Genomic DNA, 24,583 nt, shown 5'->3' on the forward strand with positions numbered 1-24,583 from the left:
TAAAAAACACAATACTGAGGTACTCTTTATTCATTTGATAGGAATACAGATAGGTTGATAAAGGTGATGATATCTTGAGGATTTGCGATGCAACATGAATGTTTTATCCTTATGACAAGATTGCTTAATGCTTCTCTCTAACATAACAGTCTCTAGCAAAGGTATACAGCTATAATAAAGCACTTTCATTATCACAGATGATGAAAAAACAATATTCAATTGAACGTCATCCAGCCTTTTTCGGGAGAGGACTTCGCACATCTTTTGGGGCTCCAAATGCTTGAGAATACTGTTTCTTGTCCCCTTTGATTTTAGAAGTAGGATCATTTAGAGCGTCTAAGCGTCCTTCTTCCCTTTCTTTGATGATCTTCCGTTTTAATCTACGTTCACCTTCAATAAACTCTCTGAAAGTTAATAAGGCAATGTTATTAGACAATAACAGAAGAAAATCATTTTTTTTCTAAATAAGTTTGTATATATTATGTACCGTATCTATTTACTGTGATATACGAGACACCTTCCCTTCGGCGTTATCGAAGTATCAAAATATACCACATGTGTTATATGTTCTAAAGTTATCATTAAATTACTAAACATTTAACTTAATACTTGGTATCGTTAGATCTGCATTTCGGAATGAATGAGCATAACATTTTAATGAAAGCATAAATGTAATTTAATCTTCCGACGTATACGCAGAAAAAAACCAGACGCAAACCACACGACATACTGAGACAATAAACAAATAAAGCCATTCAGATTAAATGCTGTACCATAACGCATCAACCGATTGAAGCCCTGTTAGATTCTTAAAACGCAATTCTTGGTTTACATTGTTATAAAAATCACATTTTGGGTTTTATGCACGTGTAAACGTAATCGGCATTAAAGTGTGAGTATTAGCTGGTTATCAGAATTATCGGCACTCCAAACAACAGACTCCTTTACCCAGAGCAAAACCGTGCATTAGATAACCGTTGGGCTCGCTGCCTCGGCGGCCATCTTTTGGAGACTATGGAAGAAACAAGTTATTAAACCCTATTCAGTCGACATTTAGGGTAGACATTAAACAAACAGAATGAGATACACTCTACTGGTATAAAGGAGAAACATAGATTTACAATACATGCCTCTGTACATTAAATCATCTGAAACATACACAAATGTGTATCTCTACACCCTAATATTAACAAAAAAAAGATAAAAGGCAGGCTTACACCTGTAGAAAAAAAAACCAAATTACAGTCAGTCAAGTCTAGCTTTACAAAGAAAACCTATTCAGCAAGCCTGTATTTAACTTCAAATATAACTTTAAAAAATCGAAGTCGTAGAAAATTAGAACTGAAAATGAGTACGTCTACGTGGTATGATTAAGGAGAATGAAAAGGAGGAGGAAAGATTTTTTAAAACACACAAATGATCGGATGGCTGGACGAAACAAAAAAATGATAAGATTGCAGGTATCTTTGAGAAAGACAGGCGACAATGAAGTGTAGTTTACAATACAATATTACAATCTTCAAATATCACTGTTGTGCCTCTTATGACATTAAAGGAGAAGAATGAATTACGACAAGTGCATGTATATCATTACAAAATGAATATATCATTAGCTTCTCCAACATTTAAAAATAAAGCTAAAGCTAAATCAAATAAATGTTGCTATTCAATTTTCATGCAATCATGCAACACACAAAAAAGCTGTTATCTAGCGGTACATTTATCAAATTTATCTGGTAACAAGAAGTTCGGAAATATATAAGCATACAAAAGGCTATCTACAGCATTTATAAGCATTCTAGCGATACGATAATTATATCGTAAGGCTTGACTAGCATAAGGACATATATACCAAATTGTTTACCTGTATGTACCTGGGTACCGGCGCTCCATCCTCCTCAAGCCCGTCTCTAACCTATCAATTCTACACCAGGGCGACCAATGGGTTAGTAAAAATACCAATAAAGAGTGTTTTTTTCTTTAAATTGTTTTATTATTGGTGGAATTAATGTCACGGAAATAAAGGTAAACCATTAGTGTTTTATCATTAATAAAGTGATATAATAGACCATATCTAGGAGTAATGTCCCTTTACTGATACGTTCCTGTCTTCGGGAAATATGGCAAGTTACATTGAACTGTTTCCATGTAAATTGCCGTTGAAAAATACATCAATTACTTTGAATACATGGTACGTACTATCATATCTTAGCAATTTATCAGTTAATCATCGTTTTTTATGCATTTTTTTTAATTTTTCGCAGCGCTTTCATGCTCTGAAAACTTGTGCGCCACATAAGCAATTAAATTAAAACTTAAAACAAAAATGATGATTTTTTTTGTGAAAATGGTATTTTATAGACGGACAAAAATGACAAAACTGTTAAAACATTAGTAAATTTATAAAAGTGATGAAGGAAATGGTTAAATTCACACGTGTTATTGTATAAGACGACAGTATGGTACTTACAGGAGATCGACGGTACCGTCTTTATTGGTGTCCAGGTAACTCATCACGGAGTCTAACGCAGCACTACTGATAGGGTAGCCTTCCAGCTAGGCAAACACAAACAAGGACGTGATAGGAATGCATAGAGGAATTTCTTTATTCTAAAGTCCATCATATTCTTAATTATCGATACGATACATAGAAGTTCCCTAAAAAGTGACTGTTGTTTATCATGTTTATCAAACTCTCGTTAGTTAAGTTTCAAATGTTGAAAAGACACGACCTTTAACAGTGGCGTAGGAAGATGAAACGTAATGGGGGGGGGGCAAAGGTCCTCAATATTTTGTAAACCCCCCCCCCCCCCCCCCATCGCGCCAGACACCCATAGGAGGAGAATAATTCAACACACAAGCATATATTCTTTAAATACCTTTTTCATTTGTCGTTAAATATAATCTCTGTACACATCTATAGACAGTGGTGTCGCTAAAAGGAAATTAATGAATACGCAAATTGGCCAAATTGGCGTGCGAGCGCCGAATGCGCGATATTAAGGTATTTGAGGGTCTCCCTCGGGAAAAATATTACGATTTAGAATGGCTGAGATGAGTGTTCCAATGTATTTGAATAATTTTGCGAGCGTCGAAGGCGCGAGAGTTTGGTGGTTGGGGGGTCCGGGGGTGTCCCCCGGGAAAAAATATTACGATTGAGAATGGCTGAGATGAGTTTTACGATGCATTTTGATGAATTTGCGAGCGCCTTTAGGCGCGAGATTTTGGTGTTTCGGGGGTCCGGGGGTGTCCCCCGGGAAAAATATTACGATTTAGAATGGCTGAAATTAGTTTTACGATGTATTTGAATGATTTTAAAGCATTCTTAACATGGTTACTTTTTAATTTAAAGTTACCTGGCTGCATTTAGAAATGATAATTGTGAATGTCGTCATATCATTATGCATCCCTGCTCGATCTGTATACCGGCTTCACACCATAGGCATATCATTGCGCAACTCAAAATAATAATGAATTAATTGTCCTGCTAAGACATATAAACAAAATAATCTTTTAAGAGAGATTTTTTGAAATAATAGAATCCCTTGGTGGACATTTTTAGTCTAGTTCATGTGTATTGAATTTTTACTATTAAAGGTTTGAACATTTTGTGCTTGAACGTTTTAGGAAATGCGCCGCGCAGCGGAAAATTTTCTAAAATAAAGTACGAAAAATGTGCAGGAGGACCCTTTTTCTTTCAAATGTGCGTTTTTAGAACATTTCAGTCGGCGAAAATGGAGTAGGAGTTTACATGCTTATCCCATAAATTTGAAATATAGTGCCTAAATAGAGAGCCAATGTTCTGTTGTTTAATACTTTTATTAAGCAAATATCTGTTATACAGTAAACACAATGTTTTTAAAAGAAAATGCGTAATAAAAAGTAGTCGGAATTTGAAAACCAATGGAATAAAGAGATGTTGGAGTTGACCAATCAGAGGAGCCGTAGGAGTTTACACACTGGGGTGTGTAAACATTAACGATAACCAACTGCTATGGAATTTGTCACATGGTTTTTCCATTGTGAAACATGCATAGTTATGGAATAAAAAAAATACAGTCAAACCTCGATGATTCGAACTCCGATGAATCGAATTGAAAAGGTAACTGACACTCGATGATTCGAATAAAAATTTACCTGTACAGATCAGGTGTTCGCCGATACCCCGCGGCATGCTGTCACACCTAGCTGTCTCGCGACGGCCCTTCGCCGGACAATAGGCATTATGACAGTTTGTGTATCTTGCTTGACATCATAAATATAATTAATATCACTGATCAGGCCGATACCCGGTGCTTTGTTTTTTACAAGCTGCGTTATTAAATCATTAGTACGGCAAAGATACAGTTGTTCGCCGCCGCCATTGGTAGCGGTTTGTAGAATTTACAGAAAGGTAAATAGCGAGCCACATTATTAGTAACTCATACTCAAAACTGTCATATTGCAAAACTTTGGCATAAATACTGGAGCAAATCGATCATTCTAAATCGAAGTATTTTGTAGGTGTTGTAGCGCTTTCGGTTCCTCCTTTTTAGTTTCGTTTTTACAACGTGTTTTCGTTTTTATATTCATTCCGTAATATCAACCATCGCTTAAATAGTCACCAAACGAACACATGTACATGGGTTAGGCCTAGTACACGTAAGTCTTGTTTATAATATACATATGTATTGCTAACGATAGCAATACATATGATTAATTGCATACTTGGTTTTTTTTTTTTTTTTGTTTTTTTTTTTTGGTAAATACAATGATTATAAAGTTTACGGAACGGAGACGACATGTATACAACTACCACAGTTGGTCATGGTAAAAAAAAACATCGGTCAAATTTCAACCATGAATAATTCGAAGTCTCGATGTTTCGAAGTTTTTCTGACGGTCACTTGAACTTCGATACATCGAGGTTTGACTGTAATATATATTTTGTCTTTAAATGTATCAGAGTTATCTGCTCTGGTAAGTATTGTTGCGTCATTAGTTTGTGTTGTATAGTCTCTGAAATACTGCACACAAATACACGTGAATCAATACCAACACACAAAAGCATACAAATCTGTGATACCAATTCAAGGATACAATATTTATTCACATGTATTTATTACGTTAGCAATACTACCAATTAATATTTTAATATTATAAGCAATACCGCTGACCTTTTGAAAATAGCGTTTGCGCTTAAAGTTCTTAAAACTTGTTTATATCCACTTACTTCGAAAGCAAATTGCATCTCCTCCCTGGTGAGTGAATTATCTGAATCCTTGTCTATCTTTAAGAAGAGATCAATGGTACGTAGATGTTCCTTCATGAAGAACAGAATTCTGACAGGATCAATATTGAAAATGTTTTTGGGATCAGCCTTAAAGACCTTAGCCTTGTTCAGTGGTAATGCCATATCGTATCGTACAATGAACATTCTAGTCTTCTGGATTTCCTCTAGTATGGGCTGGAAGTCTTTGTCAACAACGACTCCCTACAGAACATGGAAAGGAAGATAAACATTTGATGAAAGTTCAGAAACTATTGTTAACAAATTTAATCTTTATTGAAAGAGATGAATATTTCAAAAACTGAACCGGATACAAATTATCTTGAGGGCAATTGTTGAGTAAAGGAAATTATTTCAACGGTGAGGCTGGTACAGTAACACCATACTCCTTTCCATTATAACACGTAAAATAGGTTAGGGGAAAATGTAGTGGCCAGACCGGGACTCGAACACGGCACCTCTATGATAAAGCTACCTGTTAACCAATGCTCGACCAAGTCCAGTTCCACTACATACACTTGATATCGGGGAATAGAATTAAGTGTCCATGTATACAAATATAGTTCGGTAGAGCTGAGAATATCACATTTAGATTACGAAATACGTTATACATTTAACCATTTGAAGTATAAGCAAAGAAATAAAGAGTTATCTTACCTCGATGTCCAGTTCTCTCAGGTTGCTCTCTTTGGCCAATTGTATACGGTTAAGTAATATAGAGGTCATTGGAGCAGTGATGGGGTTATGTGCTAGCTGGAAAAACGTAAACAAAATATATATAATGCAAACTTTATAATTCATAATGTCTTAGGCTGGTGACTTCTAACAAGACACGATAGATCAAACAAAGATAAAATCAAAGAGCCTTTCATTTGTCTAATAATTAGTTCTATATCTAAAGTTACTTCTTTTTCCGTTTAATTTGGATGACATCTCTATCAAGCAAGCGTTGAAAACTAACTGCTCAATTAGTTAATGTATGTGTGCAATTATGCAATATAGATATTTTGAAGAACTTATCTTTAAACATGTATTTGCCTTACTCTTAGGGAAGCGAGTGTCTTGTTTTTCTCTAGCCCCTTGACGAGTTCGAACAATGCAGGTGGGTGTACTCGATTATTGGCCAAATCAATGCTCATCAGATTGGAGTTGTTTTCTAGCACCCGAGACATGGCAATACAGCCTTCAAACCCAAACCCGTTCCAGGCTAGGTTTACTGTCGTCAACTTCATGTTTTTCTGTAAATGAAAAATGCGGTATAATTAAAACGCATCCATGAACCCATTAAACACATTTTGTTTGCTGGTTGGCGCATATCAGCATTTTGTTTATAAACAGACAATCCTTATTCATAAAAATGGATATTATATGGGGAATTTGTTAATAACCTAATGAGCTGTGATGTGACTAAGTCGTTAGTTGCTCCATAATCGTATGTTTTATTAAACACTGAAGAAACAAATTATACGATATCCTGCTTTAATGTTGTACAAATAATAATTAAATATTGCTTCACATCTAACGTACTTTATTTGTGATTATAAGTAGAGCTTTTATGGATAAGGATTACCATAGAGAATACAGAATCTTGTGAACACAACATGCATCAACACCATACGTTTATATACATGTTTCGCCATAGTCTGATGTTAATTAGAAAATGTCTCAGCACTCACCTCCAATCCCTGCGCTACCCCTATTGCACCGTATCCCCGTATGTGATTCCAGCTCAGATCGAGGCTCGTCATAATCTCATTTTCCTCTATAAAAGGAAGATCAATATATTACGTTGCATGATATTAGTATTTTATATCAATTAAACTTAATCTGCAATATAGCCATATTACAAACATATAATAGGTGTTGTATGCATACATATGCCATTAAATATAATCTACTTAAATACAGATGAGAATAATGAAAATCGTTGATGTAAACTGATTAACTGATCAAGATTAAGAAATTAAGGAAGTTGGATTTTATTTCCCTTTCAGAATCGGTCGCTGTCAACAACGACATGTTATTGGCGTTTTTGGAGTATCTGGAAGTTACGGGGTAAAGATTAGGCATATGAGGACGTTGAAGGCAATTCGAAACTTCCATCGATTATATATTTGGTCTTCCCAGTCATCATATTAACTTACCATTATCGTTTTGTCGTCTGCTTATTTAGTTTATATATGATATACTTACTAATAGCATGCCCGATGATGATTGCGCTGTCGCCAAGTTTGTTTTGAGATAAAATCATATCGCCAATACTTTCGTTTTTCTAAAACCAGATCAAACATCTACTGTCAAATATCTAATTCTGTTCGCGTATTTCTAACTATTCAGGACTAAAGTAGATTATCTCTGATTTCATTTCAATTATATTTGTGAATATCTCTATTCAATGTATCTAACGTATTCTGAAGAAAAGTATGAAAGACACATATAAGTAATATGTGGAACAATAACATTAATAAATGAATAAATGAATAAATGACATAGGTATGGCTTTTATTTTTTTTTTATTTTTTTTTTATAATTGCGTGGCTAATTAAAGTCAATGAATAGTCATAAGTTGTTCGGTTCATCACCTAAAAGACTTTGTTTTAACATATAGACTGAACCAGTTTCGATATTTACAATATCACTAACCTCAATTATTTTGGCAACATGTGGAGCATCATTATCATCCAGTTCATTGTCTGTACATAAAAATGAATGACATTTATGAAACATATTCTGCAGAAGATGTGAAATCTGCAATATTCTGATATAGTAGGCTTATTCAATTGTATTCAATTGGTATTATTCCTTGATCATGTTTTTAACGACGGTCAGTATTTAAAGTAAATGTATTTCTGTATTCATATTTTGCTATTCGTCACATAAGTTTATAATTCGTCTCTACCCCGACTTGATTAGTATATCTACGTCATAAGGTAGCGTGAACATTACGTGAGAACATAGCCTAGTGTTGTAAAGGTTTCAATAAATAACAATTATGGAGGCAGACAACAGTCAAAACAGCCTATCTATCAAACCATCCAAGGGGACCAAACAATATCTTTATAGTCAAGTGATCGTTATACACAGGTCAAATTGTGTTAAAGACCTTAAGTAAGTCGCTATACAGAGATGGTCGCTAAGGCAGGTTTGTGTGTACATATGGGATACCCACCACCTAGATCGAGCCTCCTCAATGTGTTAGACCGGGACAGGAACTCGGCAAGAATCTTCATCGGCTGACCGTGAAGGTTACATTTTCTCATTTTCTAAAATAAATACCATGACCAAGATTCAGAGTTAAAACGAGTCAATTTAATGTAAATTGAAATCATTGTATTGTATAGTGATCAAAATTGCAAACAAAGCAAATTAATGTAAAGGTAAAATATAGATCTACCTGATTTTATAAAATACATAATTATACTTACTAAGGAACTAAGATGCTTGTTGGTTTTCATTATTTGACAAACATAGTTGATCTCTTTCACTCCTAGTGTGTTTCCTGAGAGATCAAGTTCCACGATATCGAAACTATTCTGCAAAGATACAGAGTAAAATCAATTAAATAATTATGTTTCATAATTATAATCCAAAAATGTCCAGAAATGTAAAATAATTTACTATAAATAACTTAATTGAATATCTTCTAGAAACTACCAAAATACTAAGCCATGCGGTTTGTCCTTCAATGTCAGCTTAAACATTTAGCCTTATGACTCGATAGCTAGGTTTAGAAACCATATCATGTAATTTTCTAGAACCTAACACCGGTTTACTACAGTTAGAATGTCGAGAAAGGTGAAAATTAAAAACAAAGTGAAGAAAAAATTATGATTTTAACAAGGGCATGTGTTCCAAAAGGACCTGAACTCTTTTTCGTCGATGAAACATACAAATGTATCATACAAAGTAAGTCAAATTAGAGTTTAGCCATCTAAAAATAATCATCACCAAAACAACATACTCTCTTCGATTCCTATTTTATGTTTGTAGCTACTCACCGCAATACTGATGAAGACGAGTTTGAGTTCACGTGCGGACAGTTGTAGATCGTCTATAGAGAACACGGATTGACCAAACTGTTGCAGGACTTTCTTGATAGGAATCAACCCCATCCGTTTACACGACTTTCTGTACAGTGCACGTGACTGTTCAACCTGTGTCGCATAGCGTTCAATCTTAGGTGTGTCATCTGTATAGAAAATGGATAATTAGTCAATAGGATCACATTGTATCCGCAGTTTTTAACTGTTAGACGAAAATACACGACAAATTTTGACTGACCAAACGAGAGTGTTTGTTATGATCTTCTGAGCGTGACAGGAGGGTTATTTTAGTAAATATTTTGAACCTGCAGAAACACAATACGATATTATTGAGAGGTTTTGGAATCATGAGCGTCCCTTTTGCTACCTTTCTTTCTACTAAATACTAATTGATATAATAATTATTTAACTAACCTTCTTCGTCCTCGTCAAAATCATACGGTTCGTCCGGATCGAACGTGGTGGAATTTTCAATTGGCGTAAACTTAGTTTTCCTCTTTCTGTGCGGAGCTCGGAACGACGCCCTCGAAAGGTTGTTGCGTGATTCAACTCGGGGACTTGGTGCTTCAGGTTTATTCATAGCGGATATATTATTGTCCTTTTCATCGTCTTTCTTGTTTACTGATGCCATTGATAATGATGTCTGTTTACGTGAAAATGTCTTTGATGGAGATGAAGGCAAAGGGGGTAACTTCACGTCCGCCATGATGGAGAGATCACTGTCTTCCCGTTCAAAGTCTGTTAAGCGCGACAAAAAATAAATCATGTATCTATTGTTACTAATTCCACCAACTATGAAATTTAAACAATAGAAGTAGAATAAAACCTAAATAGATTTAGTAACATAATATAACAATCATTCTCTGTGCGCTATTAAATGAAATATATTTCAGTTAAAATGGTGGCTCGAGTTTTTAAATACTCATTAAATGTATATTTTCTCTCATAAGTATGCATAGAAATATCGTTAAATCACGAGTTGTACGCAATACTGACCCCATTTATTTGAAAATGTTTGTCGGAGAACAACATAAATAATCCACCGTGTTTAGTAGCTTTATGATGTGGTGTTAACATACGTGGAGCGTTCGACTGTTTGTTTCCACTAGATTTATAACTTATGATCTATTAAGGGCACTTGATATACGTGTAGTTCCGTATCACCTGTGTTGGATACTTGAGGACACACGGTGGGACCATGCCTACGTCAAGTGTTTAATGCCGTACTCCTTTGTTTCATAGATATTCAAATTTAGAGCTGTCGTACCGTACGCATTATTCAATCAAATACCTTTGCGTTTATCAGTAGTAATCACCATAATGTTTACGTAGAATAGAATTTATTTAAAATATTCATATGATTTTGCTTTTATCGGTATTGAACAACAATAATTGTGCACATGAATAAAAAAAACAATCGACTTTGTTTAGTACAAAACTGCAACCATTGTTACTATACATTATTTCCTTGAAACAAATTGAAAGTTAACCAAGTAATCACACAGGAATAATTCATTTTATACAAATATAATTCAGAGTAAATATTTCTAACTTTGACAACGGACATTATGCATTTATTTTCTATTTTAACCCATATTGACATATGATCGTGCTAATAGTTTATGCCAGTATTGGTCAAACAGTTTATCAGTTGTTAGAAACATGGAAAATAACTTTAAGGCGATGGGGTTTTTCCCAGACGTTTCACCATTATGCTTACAAGGAAAAACATTTCGAACAATTTCTAGACTTAACCTTACTATTGTTAACAGTTCAAATAAAATAATTAATGAAGGAGACATATTTCCAGAATTTGTAAAACATTTTGTATAATTATTTCTAACAGTTAAATTAATACATTTAAGACGATTTATTTCCAGAACGCTTTTATTTGTTACAGGGAAAATGAATTTAACAATTATTTTTCTCGTTATGTATAACTTTCATACCTTAATTAGATCCTTTGTACTTGGTAACCGTATCCCTCTCCACCGGCCTGACGTGGTCAGTATTAGACTGACCTGCCCAGTATCCTGAACAAACTTACCCCCGATGCTACACTAAATGATCACTCACTGTACTAACCTGGTGACCAAATGATCAAGGAACTATGCATACCTGTATATAAACTAAAGATCAGGTTGTTGTTCTAATTTCTCCGTACATTAAGATGGAATTAATGGATTATGTTTTGGGATATAATCCCAGTATTTATACACGTAACAGCGGATGATTAAATGGTGTAAGCAATTAACATTTTACAAAGGAAATTTAATATGTATTATAAAATCTATTTACAGGTGCTTTATGTTTTTGTCGCCCAAATAAAAACAGGTTTACTTATATCCATCGACAACGTAATCTGGTTTAGTTAATTCATAGCTAATCCAAAGAAGAAATAAATGGATTAATTGGGTCACAGGAAAGAAAAATTGTTGATTTAAACTATATAGTTAGACCAAGCAAGTCAATATGTCTAGGTCCATTTAAGAACAGCATCCCCTGTATATAACGTTGTGTGTGCGTGTCGCTTGTCCTGTTTATATTGCTGTTTTACCGAACTCCACAACACAACCGGTCACATTATGCTGACAAACTAGCCTTTCTGCTTAGTCCAAAAAAGGAGCAGAAAATAGCACACATGGAGAACAAAACACGAAGTGCCGTTTAAGTAATATAATAATTGTCGAATTGATTCTTGGAATGCAAATACACATTTATAATTGCACCTTGCTAACTTGAACTCATTCTACTTGATGACTATAATTCGACGCATTGATGATCCTAATGTTTCATTATGTATTTCAATAACTTTTATATGAATAATTAGATAACTCGATTTGTTGCCAAGGTCCGTTGACTTCGAGTTAACAAGGTTTAACTGTATAAGTTATTATTATAAGTTATAATCAGACTGTTAGCAAAAACCATCCAGGATAGATTATTAACAAGAAACGAATTCCGAGAGGAATCATATGATATCCGAGTGTAAATTGTTTACTTATGACAGGATTTTTAATGCTATTAATAGCAATACGTTTAAAATTGGTGTTGAATAATAGATCATATTAAAGTTTTCACTTTTATTTTTAGTTATAACGATGAACACATTCCAATTCAATGTATTGTTTCGCCGTATTTAAGTATATCCGAAGGGAAGTTGATGCTGAATATTTACTTAAATGAGAAAACAAGTATACAAATTATCGATTGTATATCGGTCCCTGCGGCGAATAACATAGCACATTGTACTTCTGAACCTTAGCAAAAACAGTTTATATAACTATGTAATTCAATACTGTGACAGATTTAAAATTAATATCCATGTACCGGTCACTCAGATGTAAATCGTTTAGATGTGGGTAGTCAGGTGAAAAACTAAACAAATGAGCTCCAGTACGTGTTTAATTAAATCAGGTGAAAGTAATGGCATGGTGCTACCTCCTGCTGTTGTTTGTTTTAGAGTCTCAACTTTGTTTTACGTTAGAAAACTAATGTAGTGAGAGTATCAACTGAACCATTGTGTACCGAATGTAGTCATGTCGGTCAGGGCAGTTGGGTTAATGACACCAATGATTTTTTTATTCTCTTTTTTTTAATTTTTGTTAAAAACTTCTTAGCACTTATTCATGTTTCTTTTTAAAAACATACAATGGTATTGCGTTTTAAATCATTTTTATTGCAGCTAGGTAACTAAAACTGGAGAATGGAGCTTGTTGTGTTGAACATCATGAAAGACAAAGAGATAGGAAATGATAAAGTAATTTTATTAATGATGTACATAAAATTGTGACACTAAAACGTGAACACATGAGTATGACGTACAAGACTTCTGATAGCCATGTATGTAAAGCTGTTTACAGTCTATAATGAATTATTATCGGGAATATTAACGAGTAGTTTACAAGTCCATCTCAATTAATATCTCAAATTGGTTCTCCGTTTCAATATTACCATTAAAACATTAATAATCACCCACATGAATAAACCAAAGGACCTATTTGTTATGTTCAACGGTATCAAAATCAGTGATATATTAATAATATTCTCGGTGCATCAAAAGGCTTTAAAACTCAATTTCAGGTTGAGACATTAAGATGTAAGCGATCACATTGAAGTTTCTATAATTGTTTCTACGTTATAGACTCACCATTCAAATCTATTTGTACTAAAGTATTTAGTAATGATATGTTAATTATATGACAGATGTATAAAACAAATTCTTCTTGCTTTTATGTAAACACGGTATCAGACATCAATAATGTTCATTGATTTGGATTGATTCGGGTTTATATCCTCTATCATGCCGAATATCCTATTAACCTGACTAGTATACTAAGTATGATATGGATTTACTTTGTGTATTTTAGTGTATGGTAATCTATGTTTATTCAGGCACATTCTGTAATATCGTTGATCCCGACACTTAAACTATCTGAAAATGATGCAGTTCTGATTCCCACTAGAGCAATGTGTAAATAAAGCATTTAAAAATATAGGAAAGTTGAATATGTTGGTAAAAGCTTTAGTTTTATCTTTCAAAAGTTTAAGGCCGTCTTTGTATTGCCGACTAGGCGAAATCGGTCACTTTATTTCATTTAAATTACAATACTTGTATCAAAGGTTATCAGTCTGAAGCAAAACTCACTTATAAATCCTTGGTTTAAAGGAACAATCAAATATGTTATTTTTACATCTAAACTTGTATTCCGTCCTACGTACTCAATACAAACAAACACGGCCACTATCGAGCTGTTTTCAGAGTAAAAGCTAGCCAGACAGAGAAATCGAAATTTTGTCATTTAAACTTTGTCCTCTGTCAATCAACACTCGTATGCTGTCAAAATATTGATGTAATTCTAATTTCCATTCGAGGTCACACCTTATGCATGTTCGGCCAGATTGACCACAACACCTGCTATAACCTATATACCTACACGTGGACCAAATCACGGGCTTCGTGGAGATTAAATAAGATAATCCGAGTTCCAATATAACCCTAATTTTAGAATGAACGTCACTCCGTCGAATGATGTCATAATACAGATCTCTGTAATACATAGAGTCAATACAACGCAAGACGTCATGTCTAAATACCAACAACGTACATCGTCACACAAATCGAATTTATTAACCTGTGTAAATAACTTTTTTTATATTATATTAAAAAGAAACATAATTTGTTAAATATTTTGTTAACTGAAATATAAATATCCTGTTGCTTTTTCACAACCATTTTGTATCGAGAGACTGCACTTTTTGTTTTTCCTAGTAATCCTATATACTGATGTAACCTCTTGTAATATCAAAGTGTATCAGAGGGTAAAAAGAAACCTGATTCTGTTTCCATAGACATAAGCACGTGTACCGATCAGCAATGCTATTCTTTCCTTTATTCGACTATTGAACTTTTGGGATAATCAGTTGAAATATGACATAATGTTTCCCATCTTTTTGTCTGTATCTGTATAACGATCAAAAGGGTAACGTTTCTTTGAAAGAGAAGTATTGACCATTAGAATATCTTGTTAGTATTAAGTAAGATATTTTAAACATTCTTCCAATAATCCCTTGCAACCAAGAATTTCAAATGTTTAATTTGTATTGATTGTTCATATTCCCTTTATCATACGCATAAACAAATTTGGTGAGTTATATAATACACTGTACATCAAGCAAATCTAATTAACTAACATATGATCTATTATGTGTTTCTTTTCAACAAGTTTAATGTGTTATCATGTATATGGCGTGAAGTAAATATTACTGTTAAACTCCCTGAGCCTTATGAAATGAACTTGTTTGCATTCTTTCATAATAATAAAGTAACATCATGTATTATTATATGATGTTATATGCGGTAGATATTATCGTGAAATCATCTTATACCTTCGTCGGTATTCCGTCTTTTCAAATTACATAGTTAGCTCCCTTGCAGGTAGGTATCGATTGTTACGTCATTATTTTGTGAGCGCAATTCACGTCGTTTTCTCCGAAAAGTATGACGTTAGGTTCGCAAAAACATGACGTCACGATCAATACCTACCCGCAAAGGCAGATAACTCTGTAATATGCAAATGCAAAATACACGTACTTTATTAGGATTAATCGAGATTAAAGGATAGACTTCCTTTCGGTTTACTTAATAACCAAACACACGAGGTGTTAAAATAATCCTTGTATATACATGTAATATCGGAAATATATTGTAACATGAAATACGGCTAGTCTGACACGACACAATAACTCTACACAGTTTTATATTCATACAAAGAATATCTACAGTCAATTCATATATTAAACCTATCTATATAATGTAATATCAGGATTGTTTTCATAATCAATGAATGTCTTCATGGTTTGATAAGTGATACGTATATTTCATCGGTGTATGTGGATACAATTCACAAAATGTTCAAAAAGTATTATCAGTAACATGCAAATCATTTCTATTAATATCGTTTTAGATTAAAAAAAAATCGCAACAGTAACGCACTATAGACATATGTCTAATGATTAAGTAATCTACGATAATGTTTGGATATGGTTCTAGTAATTATTTCTCAGATTTATCTTCACATAATGTGATTTTCTGACGCATCATTTTTTTTTCATTTGTTAATTTTGGTATCAAACTACGAAATTTCCACAATAAATCATGGATGTATGCTTGGGAGGCCAAATAGACCACGTGCATATTGTGTTCACTGATAATGATATGTATACAAACAAAGGTGCTGCTCTATTTCTGGATAATAAGGATGCACGTTGTAATGTAAACTTGTACATTATCATACCAGCCAACACTTCACTGGAGGGGACTTTAAACAAGAGTTTGAATAACAAAGCATACGCAAACATATAGCTAGCGCAATGAGGCCTTAACCTTTCAAAGTGAACATCAAAATCCACTAAAGTAAAATAATAATGTTTTGCAATATTGATAATGGTTTTAGAATGTTTGTTATAATGACAAATGCCTTTATTATTTTACAGTATAGTAAACCTAAATCCTTTAGAGTCTAGATAATTGCATGGATTACATAACATGTTCATAAAAACGTAAATACTGCAAAAACTGGAAATACAAACTACAAACCTGTCTTGAATAGTTCTTCCATTGTCGTTTTGATATCCGGACAGAAAAAATATGGTGGGATACCCTTGCTGCTACTGAATATCCAATTAACTTTCGTCCAGAAGTACCAGTAGCAACAACACTACATCAGCATTGCTCGCTTCTCATACAAAGTTTTCGTGAATTTGGTATTATAATTGTATTTTGGTGATCACTATTTTACGTCATTAAATCATGTCCGTCATTTGTATGACGTTCACAATTTGGCCCGTGTGCCTCTGTTCGTGAACATGTTTGTACATCTGCCTTAGACTCAGATCAGTGACAAACACATCCGTCTCTGCTAACTGGATAAGGACTCCCGTCAAGTTGATCTTATGTCGACACAAAATGTTTAAATCCAATAACATTTACACTAAACCTTTTTTCACTTTAGATAAAAACAAGTCCGACAGACCAAAATCTCCAGCGTACCTTTCTGATTTAGAGAGTTGAGTGGAGCATTTAAAAACATTCATTACATTCGGCGGACTTTGACGGGAACATTTAAAATATGTTTAACTAACGACTTATATTGTACATGTAGATACGGTCCATTGATCGCTTCATGTCTCTGGCTATTCCGACTATACTGGGGAAATTAAATTACAATCTATATAATTAAACATTTTTACAGCAAATCAAATGCTGTTTATTTGTCCAAATTATAGCCAAACATCCATTTTAGGCCATCTGGTAGAATAAATCTGTATAAAGTAATCCTTTAGTCAAAGCCGATTGTATCAGCAGAGCTTACAACACCACACTCAGACACAATGGTAATATTGTATAAGTATTAGAGTCATTACATAGGACACTCACACTTTTGACTGTAGTACTTAAGGGTCCCTGAACAATCTAAAACGATCCTTTGTTTATAGAATGGCGATACTAGACCCGTTATATGTTGGGCGTAGTGCGAATACATGTACCTCAATATAAGAATTGGTTTGTTTTGTAGTTTTAATGTGAAACATTGCATCATTTCAAGTTACTAACTCCGATTAATTTATAAAGGGCATAATTACGGGAAGAAATTACACTTATTACAAAACTAGTTTTTTCTGCATCTACTTCGTCGTAGAGCATCACATTATCGTAAGCCACAAGATAGTTAAAACTATAGGACAACATGAGTCAATGGTACGAAAAGTTTTATTTGTAATTTCTATTTACTAATACCAATATCCCTAAAGATGAAACTACTTAAATGTGAACTGTTTTAATTTCTAATTTCTAAAAGCTTTAAGGATACTCTGAATAACTTCTAATCTTTAAGGGGGAAATATGGGTAGAATTGTACTTGTACTCTATATGTTTATATCTATCTAGTAAAAAGTCATTAATACCAACATTTTAATGATGTATGGTTTATGTCCATATCTTTATTATGACAGGCACGTTTTCGATACACGGCGTTTGATAATCAATACACCACGGTAACAACAAATCAAGTGTGACATCCTCATAAATACATTAACACGTCAGGTGCCATGAGAAGCTACTGGTCCGTAGTTAAACGCTCCGTTTCTTTGCTAATCACAACATAACTAGGGAATCTCAAATGAGGATTAATTCCATATGAAATGAACACAAGATATTTTTTCATCACACAACTACAATTATTATAATAAAAGAATTTCATAGAATTTCAAAGTCAAAATATGACGCAAACATCCAACGAAGATAGCTATATAGTTCTCAACGGAAACTAGGTTATCTCCCCCTGAATATATTAAAAAGAATGTTACGTGCGCATGCGTCGATCGCCACCTCAACTTCCGTGGACTAGTCTCTCGAAACCGGAACAACAGAGATTTCAGTACTAAGTTGTTAGATTCCTACATACAAATGCCCCCAAAGGGCAAGAAATACTGCTGCATTTGTAGTAATTATCGCGGGAAAATAGTAGAGGAGAAATCGGTTACGCTTCATAGATTTCCAACAAACGACCGCGTACGTAGAGTGTGGATACAAAGATGTCGCCTGATACGATCAGATTACAAAGAGAGCAAATACAACCTGCTATGTTCTGTTCATTTTGTTGGCAGTTGTGGACCATCAGTAGCACACACCATACCATCTATCTTCCCAAACAAGACTTTTAAAACATCGGTAAGTCTGCAAAAAACTGTTGATCACCTGTTGGGTTTACAATCGTGTCTAACACTTATGAGTATATGAGAAATATCGTACACTAGGCTACTGAATAGCATTAATCGCCATGCGCGTATGGAATTTACAGTAGAGATACTGTTTATGCTATATAAAATGCACGTAGTCATACATAGGAATATGTAGTTTAATTTGATTTTACGTCCTATCTATCAACAGCCAGGGAACATGTTGTATATAAATCCTGTGGATAAGATATATTAAATACTATATAATGGACACATGCTACTGCCATATGCTTGGATGGAAATTTACTGTTTTAGGTTGTTCTGCAATATTGTTTACATATTCCATCCGCTTATTTTGCATAAATTATTTTGTATTGCATGATAATTGTGGAATAATTATTTCAAATTCTAAAACAATTAAAACAAATTTATTTTCATTGAGATGATGTGCTGTAATTAAGACTGTTTTAAATGTTATAATGTATTATTTCCATTATTTTATTCAGTGCTTGGAGGAAGTTATACTCAACGAAGATCTTGATCAAGGTAAATGTGCCAAGACTTCAGTCGAGCAACCATTTGTAGAATCAAATTATCCCATACATCATGATGGTGAGAATGGTCATGACAATACATTCAAATCGTCAGAATCAGTGCTGGATGTGTCGTTATCACTAAATGACTATGCTGGTCTTCCAAGTCCGATCCATAAATCCACATATAGGCATCAATACACACAGTCCGTTATAGACACAAGGTCCATTGGAACACAGACAGATGAAGTTAGGTCACCTATATTTTCGACCAGGTCAACACAGACAGAAATCACCAAAAGTGATGGAAGTTCTCAAGTAAATTTACCTGTACTTACTTATGAAGACATTTGTAGTGATGACCAAAAACTTTTGTTTTATACAGGCATTCCATCTAAAGACATGTTTGAAGCAGTGTTTGATGAAATCAAAGAGGATGCGACATCAAGGACAACAAGAAAAGGTGGAAAGTGTTCAGGTACAAGTGGGCGACCTCGAAGTCTCCGCTTAATTGATGAATTCTTAATTGTTTTAATGCGTCTTCGACTTGGACTTTTGCTAGAAGACTTGGCAGCTCGATTCTGCATTTCAGTGACAACATGTGGGGATGTGTTTAATCAATGGATTGACTACTTGGACTCACAGTTATCATTTTTGATCATGTGGCCTTCTCGAGAAGTGGTGGACAGCAACATGCCGCAAGTATTTAAGGATAAGTTTCCGGCAACAAGGGTCATAATTGATTGTACTGAAATTAGGACTGAAACGCCAAGCTCACTTCAGCTTAAATCTCTCATGTATAGCGATTATAAATCGCATATGACCTGGAAGTCGTTAGTTGGTATAAGTCCTGATGGTCATGTGACATTTATTTCCGACCTATGGTGTGGTAGTATCAGTGATAAACAGATCACTAAAGAAACCGGACTTGTGGAACTCTGCGAACCAGGTGATGCTATAATGGCAGACAAAGGTTTCACGATCGCTGATCTTACCACACCCCGAGGTGTGAGGCTTATTATTCCACCATTTAAAAAGAAAAGTGTCAGGTTTTCTAAGAGAGATGTACAACAGACAAAAGATATTGCCAATGTCCGTATACATGTAGAGAGGCAAATGGAAAGAATAAAGAACTTTAGAATTCTACAAGGTGTTATGCCTATTACAATGTCCAAACGGGCATCCAAAGTATGGCGTCTGTGTGCCAAACTAACCAATCTTCAGCCGCCGTTAGTGTTAGACAAGTGACTTGTATGATATCTTGTTTTGACTCAACATATTGATAAATTATTAAAGTTAAATTGAACTTTTGTTATGTATTTAAAATTTTGCAGAAGGTAGATTTAATCAAGTTTGTACAGATAAATCTATCAAAAGTGTTCCTCTATGGGATCATTTCTGTGTGTCCTTGTATCAGAAGAATTATTTTTATATAGATTTTAGCATTGAATATATTAAAATATCTTCTTGATCAAGAATATGTATTGACATTCAATAAGATTTTTCATGTTAATCAAATAAATTTGGTATTTTGCTTAATTATCTTGTGAACTGTATTTACACTGTTACCATTATATTGAAAATGACCCATATATTTTCAACTGAAATGATCCCTTGCAGTGATCCCTGATGCATGTAGTTATGCAGTCTGCTGTACAGTGTACACACTTATACATGTATACCAGGTATCTGCATGTATATATATATACTGAAATTAAAAATATCAACGTGGCATTCCTTTTCACTAATGTTAACTATGATGACGTCATCATTTACTATGACGTCACCTTGTATCTAAGCTAAAGTAAATAAATAAATGCCTGAAGATGGCGAGAAAGGCCTTAAAACTTAAACGAAAAGGAATGCCGTTTTTATATTTTAGTATCTACTGATACACGTTTTTTAAAAGTATATTTAAAATTAAGGATTAACTTCAATAGATTTTTTATCTTATGGAGATATAACAAAAAATCTGAGTGTATTCTAAATAAACCGTGAAGCGGTTTATGATGAGAGTACTCAGATTTTGTGTTATATCTGTCTCCATAACATAAAAGAATATATTCAAATTAATCCTTATAATTCAATTTTCTAAAGATAATCTCGTCAATATTTAAAATACATTTTGGGACTCTTTTGTCTATGAAATTCGAAGCTGATGCCAATCCGAAGCGACGTTACAAACAGCGATACCATTTTTCCCTTTATGGGCTGATAAAGTAATTTTAAAGCCAATGAAAATGCTTTTTTCAAGCAAAATTGAATTATATATATATACAGTTAGTGTACACTGAGGGGCTATGGCCATAGTGACCAAATGAAAGTGGTTTGAGTATATACCAATGGATCCCTCTTCTGTGTTTCAACATCAGGCACTTGACACACTTTTCTGCGACTGTAGGTCGGTGACTTTTCTCCACCTTCTAGGTCTCACAGACACTTCCTTAAATGACTCTGGCTTATAGCTTTTAGGTATAAAACAAAAATAAGCAGGTTTATGTATATACCACTTAGTTGCAATGCACATTTACAGTATTAGGATCATGAACACCTCATATTTCTAAACACAGCAAATTAATCTTTTTATAGTAAAGTTTGAAATGGTTTCTTTTTCCTAGATAGAAAACTACAAGCATTTACAAACATTTATAGAAATTTCATATTTTATTTTGTAAGTTATAACTTTCTGCTCTTTTGCCCATATCCATAACAAACAAAAATTCATTAATTGTGGATCTGTTATGAATATAAAAACACTTTCATAACCCTTGGGTTCACCTGAATGAAAGTAAAAAAATTACATTTATATATATATATATAATTCAATTATACATCTTTACATGTCATGCATATATGAAAACATTATTAGCTACACCATATCAATATGCATTTCATTTTGCGTGAAAGGTCAAAAGTTTTGCTGCTATAACACTGTAATGAAAAAAAAAATGGCAGTTTTATGTATAATTCTAGCAAAACAATGTATCAAATGTTCTATACTATAGATTTTGACACATAAAGCGACAGAGTTAATTATCCAAATAATTTTTTTCCGCGTTTCACTCTTTCAGTAAACAGTTCTGGTATAAACACTTCCACATAGCACAGAGCAAGTTTTCTCAACATTATTGACCACAGACTTTCATCAAACATTATGCGCTCCACAGCTACTTTCCCTTTGCAGGTCCAGATAACAAAGTCGCACCATTTATGACCAGAAATTGCCATTTGTCCTTGTACCTGGTAATAGTACACATGGTTCCTTTTCAAAACAATGTCTCCATTGTCGTTAAGAGAACAATAAAAATCCTTATCTCTGGCACAATCTTCTGGGGAGAGCATTCTCCATTTCTGGGAAGCTGGGCATTTGATTTCTAAGAGTCCATGTCCCATTGAATGACACATTTTACAAGTGCAGTACACAAGACCATCTGGGCTTGCTCCCAAAAAGGGATATGTTGGCTTTACCAATAATCCACATTCCTTGACTTGGATGCCAGGATGAGTTTTTTTCATGTACCTTACATATGTTTTCCTTGCAGGTTTTTCATGTGTTCTCCCATACCTTGTATATTCATTGTCTTGAAAGGTGTAATCAAAGAGTTTGTTCACCAAACCTTCTGGATTATCGAAGCTTTTTCTCTTCATTACATACCCAAAGTTTGAAGCAGTAATGCGGTCTTGTCTTGCCTTTTTCCATAGAGAACTTTCAGACTGTTTTCTTGTACATTGTTCAATCAAAAGACATTCATCCTCTGTGACACAAAGATTATCAAAATAACTCTGAAATGTTCCCTGGATATAATGACTTCTGATATCAACACAATCTCTAAACTGGTAGGAAATTGAATGAAGCATAGGTACATCAACTAAACTGTCACTATCAACTTTCATAAAATTTGCAAGCCATCCAGCATTTGATGTCGACTGATTCTGAAGCAGTCGCTCCTTAAACCTTTGAACATTTGCAGTACAGGTAGAGTTTTTTGAGTCATACAGTTTTACTTGGACATTGGTACCTTCTGAAGACTTTTCAAATGAATGTTTCTTGAATTGGACTTGTTCAGCTTTTTTAGGGCTTAACTTTCTTTTCCTGGGGTTGTTCCATTTACATTTCTGGGCAGTAGGAGCAAGCTTACCCTCGGATTTTTTCTTTGAGATATCTGCCACAGCGTATAACAATGCAGAAATATGGTTACAAGCCTCTCCCTCCCTGAAAATGAAAAAAAAAATCAATTAATCATATAGCAAATAAACAAAAACAAACTTGCTATTGCGCAGAAAATTTCAAACTGATACAAATATGTGAACACTCTGCCTATTGAGGATTATTGCCATGATCAATAGAAACTCTCAGACAAGGAGGCCCAATGTGACGGGAATACAATTAGACATTAATATATTATTATTTATATATATTAATATAAAAAAAATTACAACATTAAGTATTTCAAATAAAATAATATTTACCCTGCTGTGCAGTTACATTCTGCCGAGTATACACATCCTGACACCTTAGATAACATCACCCAGGTACTGTAGTCCGGTGTATCCTTTTTATTTGCTGTTGGAAGGGATGGGAGCACATTTGCTTTCACATAACAGTGGCTTGAGTTCTCATCGACGTCCGACATTTTCACTGAATGTACGTGTCCATCCTCGTAAAACACTTTCGATTTCAACTGTTTTTTGTGGTTCATTTTCAACACAATATAATTGTAAATTTCCTTCTCTGTGAAATCTGGAATGTTAGAAAAATTTTCTGTCCAATTTTTCAACTCCGATGGATGAGGAAGACGTTCATTTAGCGGTGTACACAGTTTGTCGTTCTTTCTGTTCTCCTGCTCTTGTATGTTATCTTTTCTATCTATACTAATGTCGCTTAAACATAAACGTCTTGCCCCCTGCGCACGCTCAAGTAGTTGCCGCTTATTACCTGACACATGTTGCCCACGACTACTCAGATATTTCTTCAAATCTTTCACGTTTAAACTTTGTAGATCACAAGCATCGTCGATTAGGCCTACAGGTATCTCCATTTTGCTGTCGTCAACCAAGCGATAATAGTCCCCGGAAGTAGTTACCAATAAAGAAGAGTTCCAAATCAGGAACGATAACTTTGTTTCCGTTTAGAACTATTGTCACGTCAACCCCTGACACCCGTCAATGTTTGCTGGCGTTGCGTTATTAATTATATAATAAGAAGTCACAATGAAGTTCATTCCTGGCACGGCTTTTACATCGATGACGTCACTGGATATGAGGCGAAGTATTTTAATGTAACCATAGTTACCTGGAAGTGTTATGAGGTAATGATTATCCGTTTGGAGATTTGTGTTACCAAGGCGGTGTGATATAATAAACATTCAAAATACAACTGCGTAATGTCAATATTCGAACAAAATAGACGAACTTTTCTCTCTTTACATGTTAATGAGTAATCTGCCCTCACCGCAGATATTGATTGTGACGTCATGTGTTTAAGACCTTAACGTCAT

General features: G+C 34.1%; 3 protein-coding genes across 8 annotated transcripts; 1 reads left to right on the top strand and 2 right to left on the bottom strand.

The window, feature by feature from the left end:
- Positions 1–12: 12 nt before the first annotated feature.
- LOC138327386 (leucine-rich repeat-containing protein 74B-like) lies at positions 13–17,153 on the bottom strand. 5 transcript variants are annotated; one of them, XM_069273444.1, is made up of 14 exons: positions 16,412–17,153; positions 9,727–10,050; positions 9,268–9,458; positions 8,695–8,802; positions 8,439–8,532; positions 7,913–7,962; positions 7,463–7,541; positions 6,946–7,031; positions 6,313–6,507; positions 5,927–6,022; positions 5,213–5,473; positions 2,471–2,556; positions 1,865–1,924; positions 13–404 (listed from the first exon to the last, which is right to left on the bottom strand). In XM_069273444.1, exons 1-14 carry the CDS (start codon positions 16,431–16,433, stop codon positions 227–229), a joined length of 1,830 nt encoding a protein of 609 aa, XP_069129545.1. In that variant the 5' UTR covers positions 16,434–17,153; the 3' UTR covers positions 13–226. The 5 variants fall into 5 exon arrangements, with proteins under 5 accessions (XP_069129545.1, XP_069129546.1, XP_069129544.1 ...); XM_069273445.1 differs by lacking the exon at positions 16,412–17,153 and adding an exon at positions 11,262–11,416; XM_069273443.1 differs by lacking the exon at positions 16,412–17,153 and having other exon boundaries at positions 9,727–10,078.
- A 976-nt stretch (positions 17,154–18,129) lies between these two features.
- Positions 18,130–21,595, top strand: LOC138327389 (uncharacterized). 2 transcript variants are annotated; one of them, XM_069273452.1, is made up of 3 exons: positions 18,130–18,544; positions 19,059–19,098; positions 19,471–21,595. In XM_069273452.1, exons 1-3 carry the CDS (start codon positions 18,281–18,283, stop codon positions 20,331–20,333), a joined length of 1,167 nt encoding a protein of 388 aa, XP_069129553.1. In that variant the 5' UTR covers positions 18,130–18,280; the 3' UTR covers positions 20,334–21,595. The 2 variants fall into 2 exon arrangements, with proteins under 2 accessions (XP_069129553.1, XP_069129552.1); XM_069273451.1 differs by having other exon boundaries at positions 19,059–21,595.
- Positions 21,596–21,726: 131 nt separating this feature from the next.
- Positions 21,727–24,261, bottom strand: LOC138327387 (uncharacterized). Its single transcript, XM_069273448.1, has 2 exons — positions 23,556–24,261; positions 21,727–23,298 (listed from the first exon to the last, which is right to left on the bottom strand). The coding sequence occupies exons 1-2, from the start codon at positions 24,122–24,124 to the stop codon at positions 22,119–22,121; spliced, it is 1,749 nt and encodes a 582-aa protein (XP_069129549.1). The 5' UTR covers positions 24,125–24,261; the 3' UTR covers positions 21,727–22,118.
- Between the last annotated feature and the right edge of the window lie 322 nt (positions 24,262–24,583).

This window comes from Argopecten irradians, chromosome 7 (assembly GCF_041381155.1).
Source record: "Argopecten irradians isolate NY chromosome 7, Ai_NY, whole genome shotgun sequence".
Taxonomy (NCBI): domain Eukaryota; kingdom Metazoa; phylum Mollusca; class Bivalvia; order Pectinida; family Pectinidae; genus Argopecten; species Argopecten irradians.

Bases quoted from the DNA above. Each gene is read 5' to 3' on its own strand.
- LOC138327386 (XM_069273443.1), bottom strand. From the start codon at position 10,078: ATGATTTATTTTTTGTCGCGCTTAACAGACTTTGAACGGGAAGACAGT. The intron at 5,474-5,926 runs GTAAGATAACTC...CATGTTCTGTAG, and splicing joins TGAGAGAACTGGACATCGAG to GGAGTCGTTGTTGACAAAGA. The intron at 1,925-2,470 runs GTAAGTACCATA...GCCCTGGTGTAG, and splicing joins GACGGTACCGTCGATCTCCT to AATTGATAGGTTAGAGACGG.
- LOC138327389 (XM_069273451.1), top strand. From the start codon at position 18,281: ATGCCCCCAAAGGGCAAGAAATACTGCTGCATTTGTAGTAATTATCGC. The intron at 18,545-19,058 runs GTAAGTCTGCAA...TATTTTATTCAG, and splicing joins ACAAGACTTTTAAAACATCG to TGCTTGGAGGAAGTTATACT.
- LOC138327387 (XM_069273448.1), bottom strand. From the start codon at position 24,124: ATGGAGATACCTGTAGGCCTAATCGACGATGCTTGTGATCTACAAAGT. The intron at 23,299-23,555 runs GTAAATATTATT...TTTCATTTTCAG, and splicing joins GAATGTAACTGCACAGCAGG to GGAGGGAGAGGCTTGTAACC.